General features: G+C 46.8%; 1 protein-coding gene across 15 annotated transcripts in view; it reads left to right on the plus strand.

Annotated features, from left to right (window-relative positions):
- eps8a (EGFR pathway substrate 8a, signaling adaptor) overlaps positions 1-16,791 on the plus strand; it is a 161,011-nt gene extending 144,220 nt beyond the window's left edge. For 14 of the 15 annotated variants that reach the window (XM_082978114.1, XM_082978113.1, XM_082978115.1 and 11 more), the window contains 4 exons: positions 310-550; positions 4,249-4,432; positions 7,425-7,557; positions 15,366-16,791. In XM_082978114.1, the coding sequence (XP_082834240.1) occupies positions 310-550; positions 4,249-4,432; positions 7,425-7,557; positions 15,366-15,476 (669 nt within the window). In that variant the 3' untranslated portion in view covers positions 15,477-16,791. The remainder of the gene's footprint in view (positions 1-309; positions 551-4,248; positions 4,433-7,424; positions 7,558-15,365) is intronic. The other variant, XM_082978110.1, reaches the window with a different exon arrangement.
- The last annotated feature ends 419 nt before the right edge of the window (positions 16,792-17,210 follow it).

Consider the following 17,210-nt stretch of genomic DNA (forward strand, 5'->3'; position numbering starts at 1 on the left):
GACCGTGTCAGCGTGGACCGTGCCCCCCGGGCCCGCCACAGGAGTCGCTAGTGCAGCGATGGGACAAGAACATCCCTGCCGACCAAACCCACCCCTTAACCCAGACGACGCTGGGCCAATTGCGCGCCGCCTCATTGGTCTCCCGGTCGCGGCCGGCTGCGACAGAGCCTGGACTCGAACCCAGAATCTCTAGTGTCACAGCTAGCGTAGCGCTGCGACGCCTTAGACGAACGACGCCGCTCGGGAGACCCAGGCTACATCTGTTCATGACCTCACCACTACAGTCTCCTCGTCTCTTCTCCTCCTCAGAAACAGCGGACGGACTACGTCCCCAAACCCATGGCCACCCCCATGCCTCCCATCCCCACACCCCTCCCTCCTGCCCCGCCACGTCTCCCCACCCCTCCCCTGCCCCCACCGGCCGAACTCCCCCGTCCCACTCCCGGCAAGGTGAGCAGACAGAGCAGCAACACCTCCAGCGACGCCGGAAGTATCCCAGCTAGCATCACCATGAGAGACCACCCGAATCAGAGACCACTGCCAGTCAACCGTAAGTCACACCTGTCTTCATGTAACTTTAGGAAAAAGGTTGTTGGGTGTCTTATGTACTGTAATATCTACTGGTCTCCTGGTGTCTATGTACTGGAATGTCTCCTGGTGTCTGTTGTTGGGTGTCTTATGTACTGTAATGTGTCCTGGTGGGTGTCTATGTACTGTAATGTCTCCTGGTATCTATGTACTGTAATGTCTCCTGGTGGGTAGTCTATGTACTGTAATGTCTCCTGGTGGGTGTCTATGTACTGTAATGTCTCCTGGTGGGTGTCTATGTACTGTAATGTCTCCTGGTGGGTATCTATGTACTGTAATGTCTCCTGGTGGGTGTCTATGTACTGTAATGTCTCCTGGTGGGTGTCTATGTACTGTAATGTCTCCTGGTGGGTGTCTATGTACTGTAATGTCTCCTGGTGGGTGTCTATGTACTGTAATGTCTCCTGGTGTCTATGTACTGTAATGTCTCCTGGTGTCTATGTACTGTAATGTCTCCTGGTGTCTATGTACTGTAATGTCTCCTGGTGTCTATGTACTGTAATGTCTCCTGGTGGGTGTCTATGTACTGTAATGTCTCCTGGTGGGTGTCTATGTACTGTAATGTCTCCTGGTGGGTGTCTATGTACTGTAATGTCTCCTGGTGGGTGTCTATGTACTGTAATGTCTCCTGGTGGGTGTCTATGTACTGTAATGTCTCCTGGTGGGTGTCTATGTACTGTAATGTCTCCTGGTGGGTGTCTATGTACTGTAATGTCTCCTGGTATCTATGCACTGTACTGTAATGTATCCTGGTATCTATGTACTGTACTGGAATGTCTCCTGGTGGGTGTCTATGTACTGTAATGTCTCCTGGTATCTATGTACTGTAATGTCTCCTGGTGGGTGTCTATGTACTGTAATGTCTCCTGGTGGGTGTCTATGTACTGTAATGTCTCCTGGTATCTATGCACTGTACTGTAATGTATCCTGGTATCTATGTACTGTACTGGAATGTCTCCTGGTGGGTGTCTATGTACTGTAATGTCTCCTGGTGTCTATGTACTGTAATGTCTCCTGGTGTCTATGTACTGTAATGTCTCCTGGTGTCTATGTACTGGAATGTCTCCTGGCTGGTGTCTATGTACTGTAATGTCTCCTGGCGGGTGTCTATGTACTGTAATGTCTCCTGGCGGGTGTCTATGTACTGTAATGTCTCCTGGTGGGTGTCTATGTACTGTAATGTCTCCTGGCGGGTGTCTATGTACTGTAATGTCTCCTGGTGGGTGTCTATGTACTGGACTGTCTCCTGGTATCTATGTACTGGACTGTCTCCTGGTATCTATGTACTGTAATGTCTCCTGGTATCTGATGTACTGTAATGTCTCCTGGTGTCTATGTACTGGAATGTGTCCTGGTATCTATGTACTGGACTGTCTCCTGGTATCTATGTACTGGACTGTCTCCTGGTATCTATGTACTGTAATGTCTCCTGGTATCTGATGTACTGTAATGTCTCCTGGTGTCTATGTACTGGACTGTCTCCTGGTGTCTATGTACTGTAATGTGTCCTGGCGGGTGTCTATGTACTGTAATGTCTCCTGGTGGGTGTCTATGTACTGGACTGTCTCCTGGTATCTGATGTACTGTAATGTCTCCTGGTATCTGATGTACTGTAATGTCTCCTGGTGTCTATGTACTGGACTGTCTCCTGGTGATCTGATGGCTGTTGTTGGGTGTCTGGTTTCCCTGACAGAAGGTTTTAGACGTCATACTGTGTCTCAGGGCAAGGTGTCTGTCTGTGCTATAATGTTTACTTCCTGGTGGCTGATGGTGGGCAGGGTTAATATCAGGAGTCTGGGTTAGGGTTAGGGTCAGGGTTCAGGGTTCAGGATTAGGTGGTACGGGTAATGTTGGGTTAGGGTCAGGGTTCAGGGTTATGGTTAGGTGGTATGGGTAATGTTGGATTAGGGTCAGGGTTCAGGGTTAGGTGGTATGGGTAATGTTGGGTTAGGGTCAGGGTTCAGGGTTAGGTGGTATGGGTAATGTTGGATTAGGGTCAGGGTTCAGGGTTAGGTGGTATGGGTAATGTTGGATTAGGGTCAGGGTTCAGGGTTAGGTGGTATGGGTAATGTTGGATTAGGGTCAGGGTTCAGTGTTAGGTGGTATGGGGTAATGTTGGGTTAGGGTCAGGGTTCAGGGTTAGGGTTAGGTGGTATGGGTAATGTTGGATTAGGGTCAGGGTCAGGGTTCAGGGTTAGGTGGTATGGGTAATGTTGGATTAGGGTCAGGGTTAGGTGGTATGGGTAATGTTGGATTAGGGTAGGGTCAGGGTTCAGGGTTGGGGTTAGGTGGTATGGGTAATGTTGGATTAGGGTCAGGGTTGGGGTTAGGTGGTATGGGTAATGTTGGATTAGGGTCAGGGTTCAGGGTTAGGTGGTATGGGTAATGTTGGATTAGGGTCAGGGTTCAGGGTTAGGTGGTATGGGTAATGTTGGATTAGGGTCAGGGTTAGGGTTAGGTGGTATGGGTAATGTTGGATTAGGGTCAGGGTTCAGGGTTGAGGTTAGGTGGTATGGGTAATGTTGGATTAGGTTCAGGGTTAGGTGGTATGGGTAATGTTGGATTAGGGTTCAGGGTTAGGTGGTATGGGTAATGTTGGATTAGGGTCAGGGTTCAGGGTTAGGTGGTATGGGTAATGTTGGATTAGGGTCAGGGTTCAGGGTTAGGTGGTATGGGTAATGTTGGATGGGTCAGGGTCAGGGTTGGGGCAGGGTTGGGGGTTAGGGTGTGTAGGTGGTGGGTAATGTTGGATTAGGGTCAGGGTTCAGGGGGGTTAGGTGGTATGGGTAATGTTGGATTAGGGTCAGGGTTCAGGGTTAGGTGGTATGGGTAATGTTGGTTAGGTCAGGGTTGGGGTTAGGTGGTATGGGTAATGTTGGATTAGGGTCAGGGTTCAGGGTTAGGTGGTATGGGTAATGTTGGATTAGGGTCAGGGTTCAGTGTTGGGGTTAGGTGGTATGGGTAATGTTGGATTAGGGTCAGGGTTCTGGGTTGGGGTTAGGTGGTATGGGTAATGTTGGGTTAGGGTCAGGGTTCAGGGTTAGGTGGTATGGGTAATGTTGGATTAGGGTCAGGGCTCAGGGTTAGGTGGTATGGGTAATGTTGGGTTAGGGTCAGGGTTCAGGGTTAGGTGGTATGGGTAATGTTGGATTAGGGTTAGGGTCAGGGTTCAGGGTTAGGGGGTATGGGTAATGTTGGATTAGGGTCAGGGTTCAGGGTTAGGTGGTATGGGTAATGTTGGGTTAGGGTCAGGGTTCAGGGTTAGGTGGTATGGGTAATGTTGGATTAGGGTCAGGGTTCAGGGTTAGGTGGTATGGGTAATGTTGGATTAGGGTCATGGTTCAGGGTTAGGTGGTATGGGTAATGTTGGATTAGGGTCATGGTTCAGGGTTAGGGGGTATGGGTAATGTTGGATTAGGGTCATGGTTCAGGGTTAGGTGGTATGGGTAATGTTGGATTAGGGTCATGGTTCAGGGTTAGGTGGTATGGGTAATGTTGGATTAGGGTTAGGGTCAGGGTTCAGGGTTAGGTGGTATGGGTAATGTTGGATTAGGGTCAGGGTTCAGGGTTAGGTGGTATGGGTAATGTTGGATTAGGGTCATGGTTCAGGGTTAGGTGGTATGGGGTAACGTTGCGTCTGTGTTATGTTACTTCCTGTAGGGAGGAAGTCCAACATGGAGGAGGTTCAGGATGAGTTGATGCACCGCCTCACGTTGGGTCGAAGCGCCAACAAGAAGTTTGCTGTTCCTCCTCGCAGCGCCTCCCTCCCGTCCGTCAACGTCACGTACGACTCCTCCCCCGACGAGGTCAAGGCCTGGCTGCAGCTGAAGGGATTCAGCTCTGTGTACGTAGTTTAATAAACCGTAAATATAAATATACCGGACTATAAACCGCAACTTTTTTCCCCCCAGGCTTCGAACCTCGCGGTTTAAACAATGACGCGGCTAATATATCTCTCCCAAAAAAAAAAAAAACATTTCTGTGACGTGCTCAGTTTTTTGGCGGCATGAAGCTTTCCATTAGACCAATGAAATTGCCGAACGGGTTAAGGTCAAACAACTCTGTTTGCTGTTTTAGATTAAATATACACCACCATCGTTCAAAAGTTTGGGGCTCACTTAGAAATGTCCTTGTTTTCCTGTCTCGGCTGTCGTTAGGAGAAGCGGACCAAAGTGCAGCGTGTGTGTGTCGTTCCGCAATTTTTATTTTTCACTGTGGAAACTATGAAATACAAATAAATAAACTGAATGAAAAAAAAAAACTCTGCATAACCGTGATGCAGAGTTAACATACAGGTACTCAAAAACAAATCTCCCATAAACCCAGGTGGGAAAAAAACACCTACTTAAGTATGATCTCCAATTAGAGACAACGAGGACCAGCTGCCTCTAATTGGAGATCATCCCCAAACAAAAAACCCCAAACATAGAAATACAAAAACTAGAACGTAACAACATAGAAAAAACTAAACTAGAAACTCCCCTGTCACGCCCTAAACCTACTCTACCATAGAAAATAACAGCTTTCTATGGTCAGAACCTGACATTTCCATAAAAACAGACATGAAATTAGTTTCAAAATGAATAAGAAACATAGTCAAGACTTTGACAAGGTTATAAATAATGATTTTTTTTTTTTAAATAAAAATAATAATTGTGTCCTTCAAACTTTGCTTTTCGTCAAAGAATCCTCCATTTGCAGCAATTACAGCCTTGCAGACCTTTGGTATTCTAGTCGTCAGTTTGTTGAGGTAATCTGAAGAGATTTCACCCCAATGCTTCCTGAAGCACCTCCCACAAGTTGGATTGGCTTGATGGGCTCTTCTTACGTACCATACGGTCAAGCTGCTCCCACAACAGCTCAATAGGGTTGAGATCCGGTGACTGTGCTGGCCACTCCATTATAGACCAGAATACCAGCTTCTTCCCTAAATAGTTCATGCTGTTACGCTCGTCTGAAGGACTGGACCAAGGTGCAGTGTGGTAGGCGAACATTTTTCCTTTATTTAAAAATGAACACCGTCAAAACAACAAAAAATACAAGAACGGACGTAAAGTTCTGCAGGCTACACAGTAACTAACAAAAAACAAGATCCCACAAAAAACCCCAGTGGGAAAAGGCTGCCTAAATATGATCCCCAATCAGAGACAACGAAAGACAGCTGCCTCTGATTGGGAACCATATCAGGCCAACATAGAAATACAAAACATAGATTTGCCCACCCAAGTCACACCCTGACCTAACAAAATAGAGAATAAAAAAGGCTTTCTAAGGTCAGGGCGTGACACTTGCATAGTTTGGACCTGTGCTTTGGGTCATTGTCCTGTTGTAGGAGGAAATTGGCTCCAATTAAGGACCGTCCACAGGGTATGGCATGGCGTTGCAAAATGGAGTGATAGCCTTCCTTCTTCAAGATCCCTTTGACCCTGTACAAATCTCCCACTTTACCACCACCAAAGCACCCCCAGACCATCACATCGCCTCCACCATGCTTCACAGATGGTGTCAAGCACTCCTCCAGCATCTTTTCGTTTTTTCTGCATCTCACGAATGTTCTTCTTTGTGATCCGAACACCTCAAACTTAGATTCGTCTGTCCATAACACTTTTTTCCGATCTTCTTCTGTCCAGTGTCTGTGTTCTTTTGCCCATCTTAATATTTTCTTTTTATTGGCCAGTCTGAGATATGGCTTTTTCTTTGCATCTCTGCCTAGAAGGCCAGCATCCCGGAGTCGCCTCTTCACTGTTGACGTTGAGACTGGTGTTTTGCGGGTACTATTTAATGAAGATGCCAGTTGAGGACTTGTGAGGTGTCTGTTTCTCAAACTAGACACTCTAATGTACTTGTCCTCTTGCTCAGTTGTGCACCGGGGCCTCCCACTCCTCTTTCTATTCTGGTTAGAGCCAGTTTGCGCTGTTCTGTGAAGGGAGTAGTACACAGCGTTGTACGAGATCTTCAGTTTCTTGGCAATTTCTCTCATGGAATAACCTTCATTTCTCAGACCAAGAATAGACTGACAAGTTTCAGAAGAAAGTTATTTATTTCTGGCCATTTTGAGCCTGTAATCGAACCCACAAATGCTGACGCTCCAGATACTCAACTAGTCTAAAGAAGGTCAGTTTTATTGCTTCTTTAATCAGGACAACAGTTTTCAGCTGTGCTAACATAATTGCAAAACGTGGATTAGTGTGCTAACATAATCCAAACGTGGATTAGCTAACACAACGTGCCATTGGAGCACAGGAGTGATGGTTGCTGATAATGGGCCTCTGTACGCCTATGTAGATTTTCCATTAAAAATCAGCCGTTTCCAGCTACAATAGTCATTTACAACATTAACAATGTCTACACTGTATTTCTGATCAATTTGATGTTATTTTAATGGACAAAAATTTCGCTTTTCTTTCAAAAACAAGGACATTTCTAAGTGACCCCAAACTTTTGAACGGTAGTGTACATGTATATAATATAATCTCTCTCTCTATCTATATATATATATATCTATATCTATATATCATCTGTATATCTATATGAGAATACATCCTATAGTATAGTACTGATATCTCCTCTCCTGACGAGGTCAAGGCCTGGCTACAGCTCGTTGTAAGTCACACTGGACATATTAGAAGTAGTTCTAATAGATCTATATCTATATATCATCTGTATATCTATATGAGAATACATCCTATAGTATAGTACTGAAGTAGTTCTAATAGATCTATGCTTTTCTATACTTATTTAAATGAATGAGCTCAATTCTGGTGTTGGCCGATGTCTATTTCTACGGTGGTGATGACGACGACGCCGTACTGCTGTGCTACTACCCGTCTCTACAGTACCATTACCAGTCTGGGAGTATTAACCGGAGCGCAGCTGTTCTCTCTGAATAAAGAGGAGCTGAAGACCGTGTGTCCGGACGACGGGGCCAGGGTCTTCAGTCAGGTGAATGTCCAGAAGGCCGCTCTGGAGGTGGGTTGTGCTTCTCCTCTTACTAAACCTGATTAACGCTGAGCCCGGCTAACCCTGCAAGCTAGCTGATTAACACTGAGCCCGGCTAACCCTGCAAGCTAGCTGATTAACGCTGAGCCCGGCTAACCCTGCAAGCTAGCTGATTAACACTGAGCCTGGCTAACCCTGCAAGCTAGCTGATTAACGCTGAGCCCGGCTAACCCTGCAAGCTAGCTGATTAACACTGAGCCTGGCTAACCCTGCAAGCTAGCTGATTAACGCTGAGCCCGGCTAACCCTGCAAGCCAGCTGATTAACACTGAGCCCGGCTAACCCTGCAAGCTAGCTGATTAACACTGAGCCCGGCTAACCCTGCAAGCTAGCTGATTAACGCTGAGCCCGGCTAACCCTGCAAGCTAGCTGATTAACGCTGAAACTGGCTAACCCTGCAAGCTAGCTGATTAACGCTGAGCCTGGCTAACCCTGCAAGCTAGCTGATTAACGCTGAGCCTGGCTAACCCTGCAAGCTAGCTGATTAACGCTGAAACTGGCTAACCCTGCAAGCTAGCTGATTAACACTGAGCCCGGCTGGCTAACCCTGCAAGCTAGCTGATTAACGCTGAGCCCGGCTAACCCTGCAAGCTAGCTGATTAACGCTAAGCCCGGCTAACCCTGCAAGCTAGCTGATTAACGCTGAGCCTGGCTAACCCTGCAAGCTAGCTGATTAACACTGAGCCTGGCTAACCCTGCAAGCTAGCTGATTAACGCTGTTAGACCAGGGATAAGGATACAGTAGCTAGCTGATTAACGCTGTTAGACCAGGGATAAGGATACAGTAGCTAGCTGATTAACGCTGTTAGACCAGGGATAAGGATACAGTAGCTAGCTGATTAACACTGAGCCTGGCTAACCCTGCAAGCTAGCTGATTAACGCTGAGCCTGGCTAACCCTGCAAGCTAGCTGATTAACGCTGTTAGACCAGGGATAAGGATACAGTAGCTAGCTGCCTCAAGGCAGAGTGCAGGGTTAAACCTGAACGGAAGGCAGCCAATCGCTAAAGTGTTCAGCTATCCAAAGTCCAGACTGTGTTGAAAAGTCCACTTGGGCTAAATGTTTGTACCCAGTGTTGCATTGTGGCTAGTGTAGTTCAGAGGATTCTACTGGCTGGGTGTCTGCTTTCCTCAATCTCTTCTTCTGAGTGTGTTTGATGTAATCACAGAACCTGCAAACACCTGTATGTACCTGTAAACACCTGTATGTACCTGCAAACACCTGTATGTACCTGTAAACACCTGTATGTACCTGTAAACACCTGTATGTACCTGTAAACACCTGTATGTACCTGTAAACACCTGTATGTACCTGCAAACACCTGTATGTACCTGCAAACACCTGTATGTACAGTGTACATAGGTATATAAAGGTGTTTGCAGGTACATACAGGTGTTTACAGGTACATACAGGTGTTTGCAGGTACATACAGGTGTTTGCAGGTACATACAGCTGTTTACAGCTACATACAGGTGTTTACAGGTACATACAGATGTTTACAGGTACATACAGGTCTTTGCAGGTACATACAGGTCTTTGCAGGTACATACAGGTATTTTCAGGTACATACAGGTGTTTACAGCTACATACAGGTATTTTCAGGTACATACAGGTGTTTACAGGTACATACAGGTCTTTGCAGGTACATACAGGTCTTTGCAGGTACATACAAGTGTTTACAGCTACATACAGGTATTTTCAGGTACATACAGGTGTTTACAGGTACATACAGGTCTTTGCAGGTACATACAGGTCTTTGCAGGTACATACAGGTGTTTACAGCTACATACAGGTGTTTACAGCTACATACAGGTGTTTGCAGGTACATACAGGTGTTTGCAGGGGTACTTGCAGTCTACATGCTCTTTAAAGCTCTGGCAAGGTGTGGTTTCTGTCTGGTCTCTGTGCTCCTGCAGGTCTTCTTCTGACCACTGCAGTCTTCAGACTCTAAACTCTCACTCAGGTATTGTTCCACTATATGGGTTGTTCTAGGCTCTACTCTGTTGGCCAGCGTTCATTGTAGTCACGGCTCTCTTCTGTTCAGGACTTCTGCACACCTGTCTCACCAGGCTAACACACCTCACCTGTCTGTGGACTTCTCCACACCTGTCTCATCAGGCTAACACACCTGTCTCACTAGGCTAACACACCTGTCTCACCAGGCTAACACACCTGTCTCACCAGGCTAACACACCTGTCTCACCAGGCTAACACACCTGTCTCACTAGGCTAACACACCTGTCTCACCAGGCTACCACACCTGTCTCACTAGGCTAACACACCTGTCTCACTAGGCTAACACACCTGTCTCACCAGGCCTAACACACCTGTCTCACCAGCGCTAACACACCTGTCTCACCAGGCTAACACACCTGTCTCACCAGGCTAACACACCTCACCGGTCTGTGGACTTCTCCACACCTGTCTCACTAGGCTAACACACCTGTCTCACCAGCGCTAACACACCTGTCTCACCAGGCCTAACACACCTGTCTCACCAGCCTAACACACCTGTCTCACCAGGCTAACACACCTCACCGGTCTGTGGACTTCTCCACACCTGTCTCACTAGGCTAACACACCTGTCTCACCAGGCTAACACACCTGTCTCACCAGGCTAACACACCTGTCTCACCAGGCTAACACACCTGCCTCACTAGGCTAACACACCTGTCTCACCAGGCTAACACACCTGTCTCACCAGGCTAACACACCTGTCTCACCAGGCTAACACACCTGTCTCACCAGGCTAACACACCTGTCTCACCAGGCTAACACACCTGTCTCACCAGGCTAACACACCTGTCTCACCAGGCTAACACACCTGTCTCACCAGGCTAACACACCTGTCTCACCAGGCTAACACACCTGTCTCACCAGGCTAACACACCTCACCGGTCTGTGGACTTCTACACACCTGTCTCACCAGGCTAACACACCTGTCTCACCAGGCTAACACACCTGTCTCACCAGGCTAACACACCTGTCTCACCAGGCTAACACACCTGTCTCACCAGGCTAACACACCTGTCTCACCAGGCTAACACACCTGTCTCACTAGGCTAACACACCTGTCTCACTAGGCTAACACACCTGTCTCACCAGGCGAACACACCTGTCTCACCAGGCTAACACACCTGTCTCACCAGGCTAACACACCTGTCTCACCAGGCTAACACACCTGTCTCACTAGGCTAAAACACCTGTCTCACCAGGCTAACACACCTCACCGGTCTGTGGACTTCTGCACACCTGTCTCACTAGGCTAACACACCTGTCTCACCAGGCTAACACACCTCACTGGTCTGTGTTCTAAATCCAATCCACCACTTAGACAATCCAGTGTGCAGGTCAAGATAACAACTGCTCACATTGAAAAACAGTCTTTAAGTTTGGATCAACATTTTCTCATACTTAAATAAGTATGACAACAGGCCGTTTTTTCTAAATGTTGTGAAGCTGGCCAACAGATGGATGCTAAAAAACCTAGATGTCTATCTTTTAGAATTCCCCTTCCTAGATAACCACCATGGCTTTAAGACCCCCACCGCCTGGTCTCCTTCCTAGATAACCACCATGGCTTTAAGACCCCCACCGCCTGGTCTCCTTCCTAGATAACCGCCATGGCTTTAAGACCCCCACCGCCTGGTCTCCTTCCTAGATAACCGCCATGGCTTTAAGACCCCCACCGCCTGGTCTCCTTCCTAGATAACCGCCATGGCTTTAAGACCCCCACCGCCTGGTCTCCTCCCTAGATAACCACCATGGCTTTAAGACCCCCACCGCCTGGTCTCCTTCCTAGATAACCACCATGGCTTTAAGACCCCCACCGCCTGGTCTCCTTCCTAGATAACCACCATGGCTTTAAGACCCCCACCGCCTGGTCTCCTTCCTAGATAACCGCCATGGCTTTAAGACCCCCACCGCCTGGTCTCCTTCCTAGATAACCGCCATGGCTTTAAGACCCCCACCGCCTGGTCTCCTCCTTAGATAACCGCCATGGCTTTAAGACCCCCACCGCCTGGTCTCCTCCCTAGATAACCGCCATGGCTTTAAGACCCCCACCGCCTGGTCTCCTTCCTAGATAACCGCCATGGCTTTAAGACCCCCACCGCCTGGTCTCCTCCCTAGATAACCGCCATGGCTTTAAGACCCCCACCGCCTGGTCTCCTTCCTAGATAACCGCCATGGCTTTAAGACCCCCACCGCCTGGTCTCCTCCCTAGATAACCGCCATGGCTTTAGGACCCCCACCGCCTGGTCTCCTCCTGTCTGTAAACGTTGCCATCCCTCACCTCTCACCATGTATCTCAGCCTGCACTGCCATGGAGAATCATATCATATCACAACGAGACTGAACCGCTCCCCTCTAACAGTTAACATCATTCTCCATGACCATACAACTACTAGACTGAACCGTTCCCAAGGCCAAGGGGGGAACTTTAACCCTGAACCGGAATATCAACTTACAGAACTACAGTATATTTCAGGTCTGTTACTACTAATGGAACTACAGGTCAGTTTAGAACAGGTTGAGTGTAATGTTTACTACTACTAATGGAACTACAGCGTCAGCTCTTCTCTCAGAACAGGTTGAGTGTAATGTTTAATACTACTAATGGAACTACAGGTCAGTTTAGAACAGGTTGAGCTGCTCACATCGTATAATACTACTAAGGGAACTACAGGTCAGTTTATAACAGGTTGAGTGTAATACTACTAAGGGAACTACAGGTCAGTTTAGAACAGGTTGAGTGTAATACTACTAATGGAACTACAGGTCAGTTTATAACAGGTTGAGTGTAATGTTTAATACTACTAAGGGAACTACAGGTCAGTTTATAACAGGTTGAGTGTAATACTACTAATGGAACTACAGGTCAGTTTATAACAGGTTGAGTGTAATGTATAATACTACTAATGGAACTACAGGTCAGTTTATAACAGGTTGAGTGTAATACTACTAAGGGAACTACAGGTCAGTTTATAACAGGTTGAGTGTAATACTACTAAGGGAACTACAGGTCAGTTTATAACAGGTTGAGTGTAATACTACTAAGGGAACTACAGGTCAGTTTATAACAGGTTGAGTGTAATACTACTAAGGGAACTACAGGTCAGTTTATAACAGGTTGAGTGTAATACTACTAAGGGAACTACAGGTCAGTTTAGAACAGGTTGAGTGTAATGTATAATACTACTAATGGAACTACAGGTCAGTTTATAACAGGTTGAGTGTAATACTACTAAGGGAACTACAGGTCAGTTTAGAACAGGTTGAGTGTAATGTATAATACTACTAAGGGAACTACAGGTCAGTTTAGAACAGGTTGAGTGTAATGTATAATACTACTAAGGGAACTACAGGTCAGTTTAGAACAGGTTGAGTGTAATACTACTAATGGAACTACAGGTCAGTTTATAACAGGTTGAGTGTAATGTTTAATACTACTAATGGAACTACAGGTCAGTTTAGAACAGGTTGAGTGTAATGTATAATACTACTAAGGGAACTACAGGTCAGTTTAGAACAGGTTGAGTGTAATGTATAATACTACTAAGGGAACTACAGGTCAGTTTAGAACAGGTTGAGTGTAATACTACTAATGGAACTACAGGTCAGTTTAGAACAGGTTGAGTGTAATATTACTAATGGAACTACAGGTCAGTTTATAACAGGTTGAGTGTAATACTACTAATGGAACTACAGGTCAGTTTATAACAGGTTGAGTGTAATGTATAATACTACTAATGGAACTACAGGTCAGTTTATAACAGGTTGAGTGTAATATTACTAAGGGAACTACAGGTCAGTTTAGAACAGGTTGAGTGTAATACTACTAATGGAACTACAATACTACTAAGGGAACTACAGGTCAGTTTATAACAGGTTGAGTGTAATGTATAATACTACTAATGGAACTACAGGTCAGTTTAGAACAGGTTGAGTGTAATGTATAATACTACTAAGGGAACTACAGGTCAGTTTAGAACAGGTTGAGTGTAATGTTAATACTACTAATGGAACTACAGGTCAGTTTATAACAGGTTGAGTGTAATGTATAATACTACTAAGGGAACTACAGGTCAGTTTATAACAGGTTGAGTGTAATACTACTAAGGGAACTACAGGTCAGTTTATAACAGGTTGAGTGTAATGTATAATACTACTAATGGAACTACAGGTCAGTTTAGAACAGGTTGAGTGTAATGTATAATACTACTAATGGAACTACAGGTCAGTTTATAACAGGTTGAGTGTAATACTACTAAGGGAACTACAGGTCAGTTTAGAACAGGTTGAGTGTAATACTACTAATGGAACTACAGGTCAGTTTATAACAGGTTGAGTGTAATGTATAAACTACTAATGGAACTACAGGTCAGTTTATAACAGGTTGAGTGTAATACTACTAATGGAACTACAGGTCAGTTTAGAACAGGTTGAGTGTAATGTATAATACTACTAATGGAACTACAGGTCAGTTTAGAACAGGTTGAGTGTAATGTATAATACTACTAAGGGAACTACAGGTCAGTTTAGAACAGGTTGAGTGTAATACTACTAATGGAACTACAGGTCAGTTTATAACAGGTTGAGTGTAATGTATAACACTACTAATGGAACTACAGGTCAGTTTATAACAGGTTGAGTGTAATACTACTAATGGAACTACAGGTCAGTTTAGAACAGGTTGAGTGTAATATTACTAATGGAACTACAGGTCAGTTTAGAACAGGTTGAGTGAATCTGCCTAAAGGAAATGTAGGTATTTGTAGATCATCTCTGTAAACAAAAAGTTTTATTCCATCGCTGGTCCCGAGAACGATGTCGTCCGGCTGGTTCTCAGTGTAAAGGTCTGTAGGTCATCTGGACGACAGTTCGCTCAGACCAGAGCTAGCAAAGGGCCCTACTGTCTGACCGGTCGCAGGATTCTCCCACCAGTCTACATTATGTTACTAACAGTTTCTCTGTAGCTGCTGAGTGGATTCATAGAGTTATAAACACTAGGATGGTTTCTACAGGGGCCTGACTAGTGTTTTCAGCTCTGTGATTCAGCCCTACTGCGAGTAGTATTGTTTAGTTCCGTAGTGTTCCTCTTGTGGAAGACATCTCTTACTGGCTCTAACCTCATTTCTCTGATTTCTCTTTCTATCTCTCCCTTTCTCTATCTCCCTCCCTCCCTCCCTCCCTCCCCCCCTCCCTCCCCTCCCTTCCCTTCCTCCCTCCCTTTATCTCCCCCCCTCCGTCCCCCTCTCCATCTCTCCCTCCCTCCCTCCATCCCCCTCTCTATCTCTCCCTCCCCCCCTCCCTCCCTCCCTCCCTCCCTCCGTCCCCCTTTCTCTCTCTCTCCCCCTCTATCTCTCCTCCCCCCTCCCTCCCTCCTTCCCCCCCTCCCTCCCTCCCCTTCCTCCCTCCCTCTCCCCCCCTCCGTCCCCCTCTCCATCTCTCCCTCCCTCCCTCCCCCCTTCCCTCCCTCCCCCCTTCCCTCCCCCCCTCCCTCCCTCCCTCCCTCCCTCCGTCCCCCTCTCTATCTCTCTCCCTCCCTCTCCATCTCTCCCTCCCTCCCCCCTTCCCTCCCTCCCTCCGTCCCCCTCTCTATCTCTCTCCCTCCCTCTCCCTCTCTCCATCTCTCCCTCCCTCCCCCCTTCCCTCCCCCCCTCCCTCCCTCCGTCCCCCTCTCTATCTCTCTCCCTCCCTCTCCCTCTCTCCCTCTCTCCCTCCCTCCCTCCCTCCCCCCCTCCCTCCGTCCCCCTCCCTCCCTATCTCTCCCTCCAGAGGAGTTCAGGGTCAGAGCTGCAGGAGATCATGCGGAGGCGTCAGGAGAAGCTGTTGGTCGCGGCAGGTGACTCAGGAGTGGAGTCATTGGACGAGTGCAGCAGCCACTGACCCCCCCCCCCCCAGGCCTCGCCCACCTCCCTCGTGACCACGCCCCTTTACGTTGTCACGGTTTCTGTTTCCAGGACGCCACGGAGCGCGCCCAGTTCGCTGAGATCCTGAGACGACGACAGGAGGTTCTGGAGCAGTCCCCTTAGAAGGGAAGCAACACTAGACAGAGACTGGAACATCTGGAGCAGTCCCCTTTAGAAGGGAAGCAACACTAGACAGAGACTGGAACATCTGGAGCAGTCCCCTTTAGAAGGGAAGCAACACTAGACAGAGACTGGAACATCTGGAGCAGTCCCCTTAGAAGGGAAGCAACACTAGACAGAGACTGGAACATCTGGAGCAGTCCCCTTAGAAGGGAAGCAACACTAGGCAGACAGAGACTGGAACATCTGGAGCAGTCCCCTTTAGAAGGGAAGCAACACTAGACAGACAGAGACTGGAACATCTGGAGCAGTCCCCTTTAGAAGGGAAGCAACACTAGACAGACAGAGACTGGACTATCTGGAGCAGTCCCCTTTAGAAGGGAAGCAACACTAGGCAGACAGAGACTGGAACATCTGGAGCAGTCCCCTTTAGAAGGGAAGCAACACTAGACAGACAGAGACTGGAACATCTGGAGCAGTCCCCTTTAGAAGGGAAGCAACACTAGACAGACAGAGACTGGACTATCTGGAGCAGTCCCCTTTAGAAGGGAAGCAACACTAGACAGACAGAGACTGGAGCAGTCGACGTGGACTACCGGGGATGCCTGATGGGAATACCTGTGGATTTATACACTTACACTTCAACGAACTATTATTGTCTTTGATTTAAAAAATGTGTCCGTTATTTCATGCACAGGATGGTGGGGAAGTAGCAGGAGAAAACTCTGGGACCAGAGTTATTCTAGATACAGGTGTCATTGTTGTCTTTTTGGGGGGGAGGGGAGGGGTTGTAGGATAACACAGAATGGACCGGGTGTGGTCTTGACGTACAGACGAAATCGAACCGACCAAAAGTTCGATCTCTAGACTATTTCCAGATATGAAACGATAAGATGTTTATAATAACCAAAACGTTTGAATATTATTAATCATTATTTTGTGTAAATCTTCAGGTTTACTGGGTAAAGAGAGGAATATGATATTTGTGTATATCCTGTTTCATGTTATGGTAATGCCAACAAAAAAAAAAATTGTAAACTTCATATAAATGACATTTGGTCAAATTAATTTCAGATACAGGAAGTAGAGTGTAAAGATGTGTTTTTTTTTCTTTCTTTCGTAAAAAAAGGTGCATCAGATAATATTGGCTGTGATAAACATGCTTCCCTTCATCATGTATGTTGTCGTGGCGACTGGAGAAAGTGGGTCACATTTCGCAAGAGAAAACATTTTCAACCAGCTCACCCGGGCAAAGAAAGGGCGACCTGCGTGAAAAATGAGATGAGAAACAGTGACGTATACTCTGAATGATCTAAAATCCCGTATTGGTCTTTCACAGTCAGGCCAAACCAAGCTGTATTGGTCTTTCACAGTCAGGCCAAACCAAGCTGTATTGGTCTTTCACAGTCAGGCCAAACCAAGCTGTATTGGTCTTTCACAGTCAGGCCAAACCAAGCTGTATTGGTCTTTCACAGTCAGGCCAAACCAAGCTGTATAGGTCTTTCACAGTCAGGCCAAACCAAGCTGTACTGGTCGTATTGGTCTTTCACAGTCAGGTCAAACCAAGCTGTACTGGTCGTATTGGTCTTTC

This window comes from Salmo salar, chromosome 07, assembly GCF_965601325.2.
Source record: "Salmo salar chromosome 07, fSalSal1, whole genome shotgun sequence".
NCBI classification, from domain to species: domain Eukaryota; kingdom Metazoa; phylum Chordata; class Actinopteri; order Salmoniformes; family Salmonidae; genus Salmo; species Salmo salar.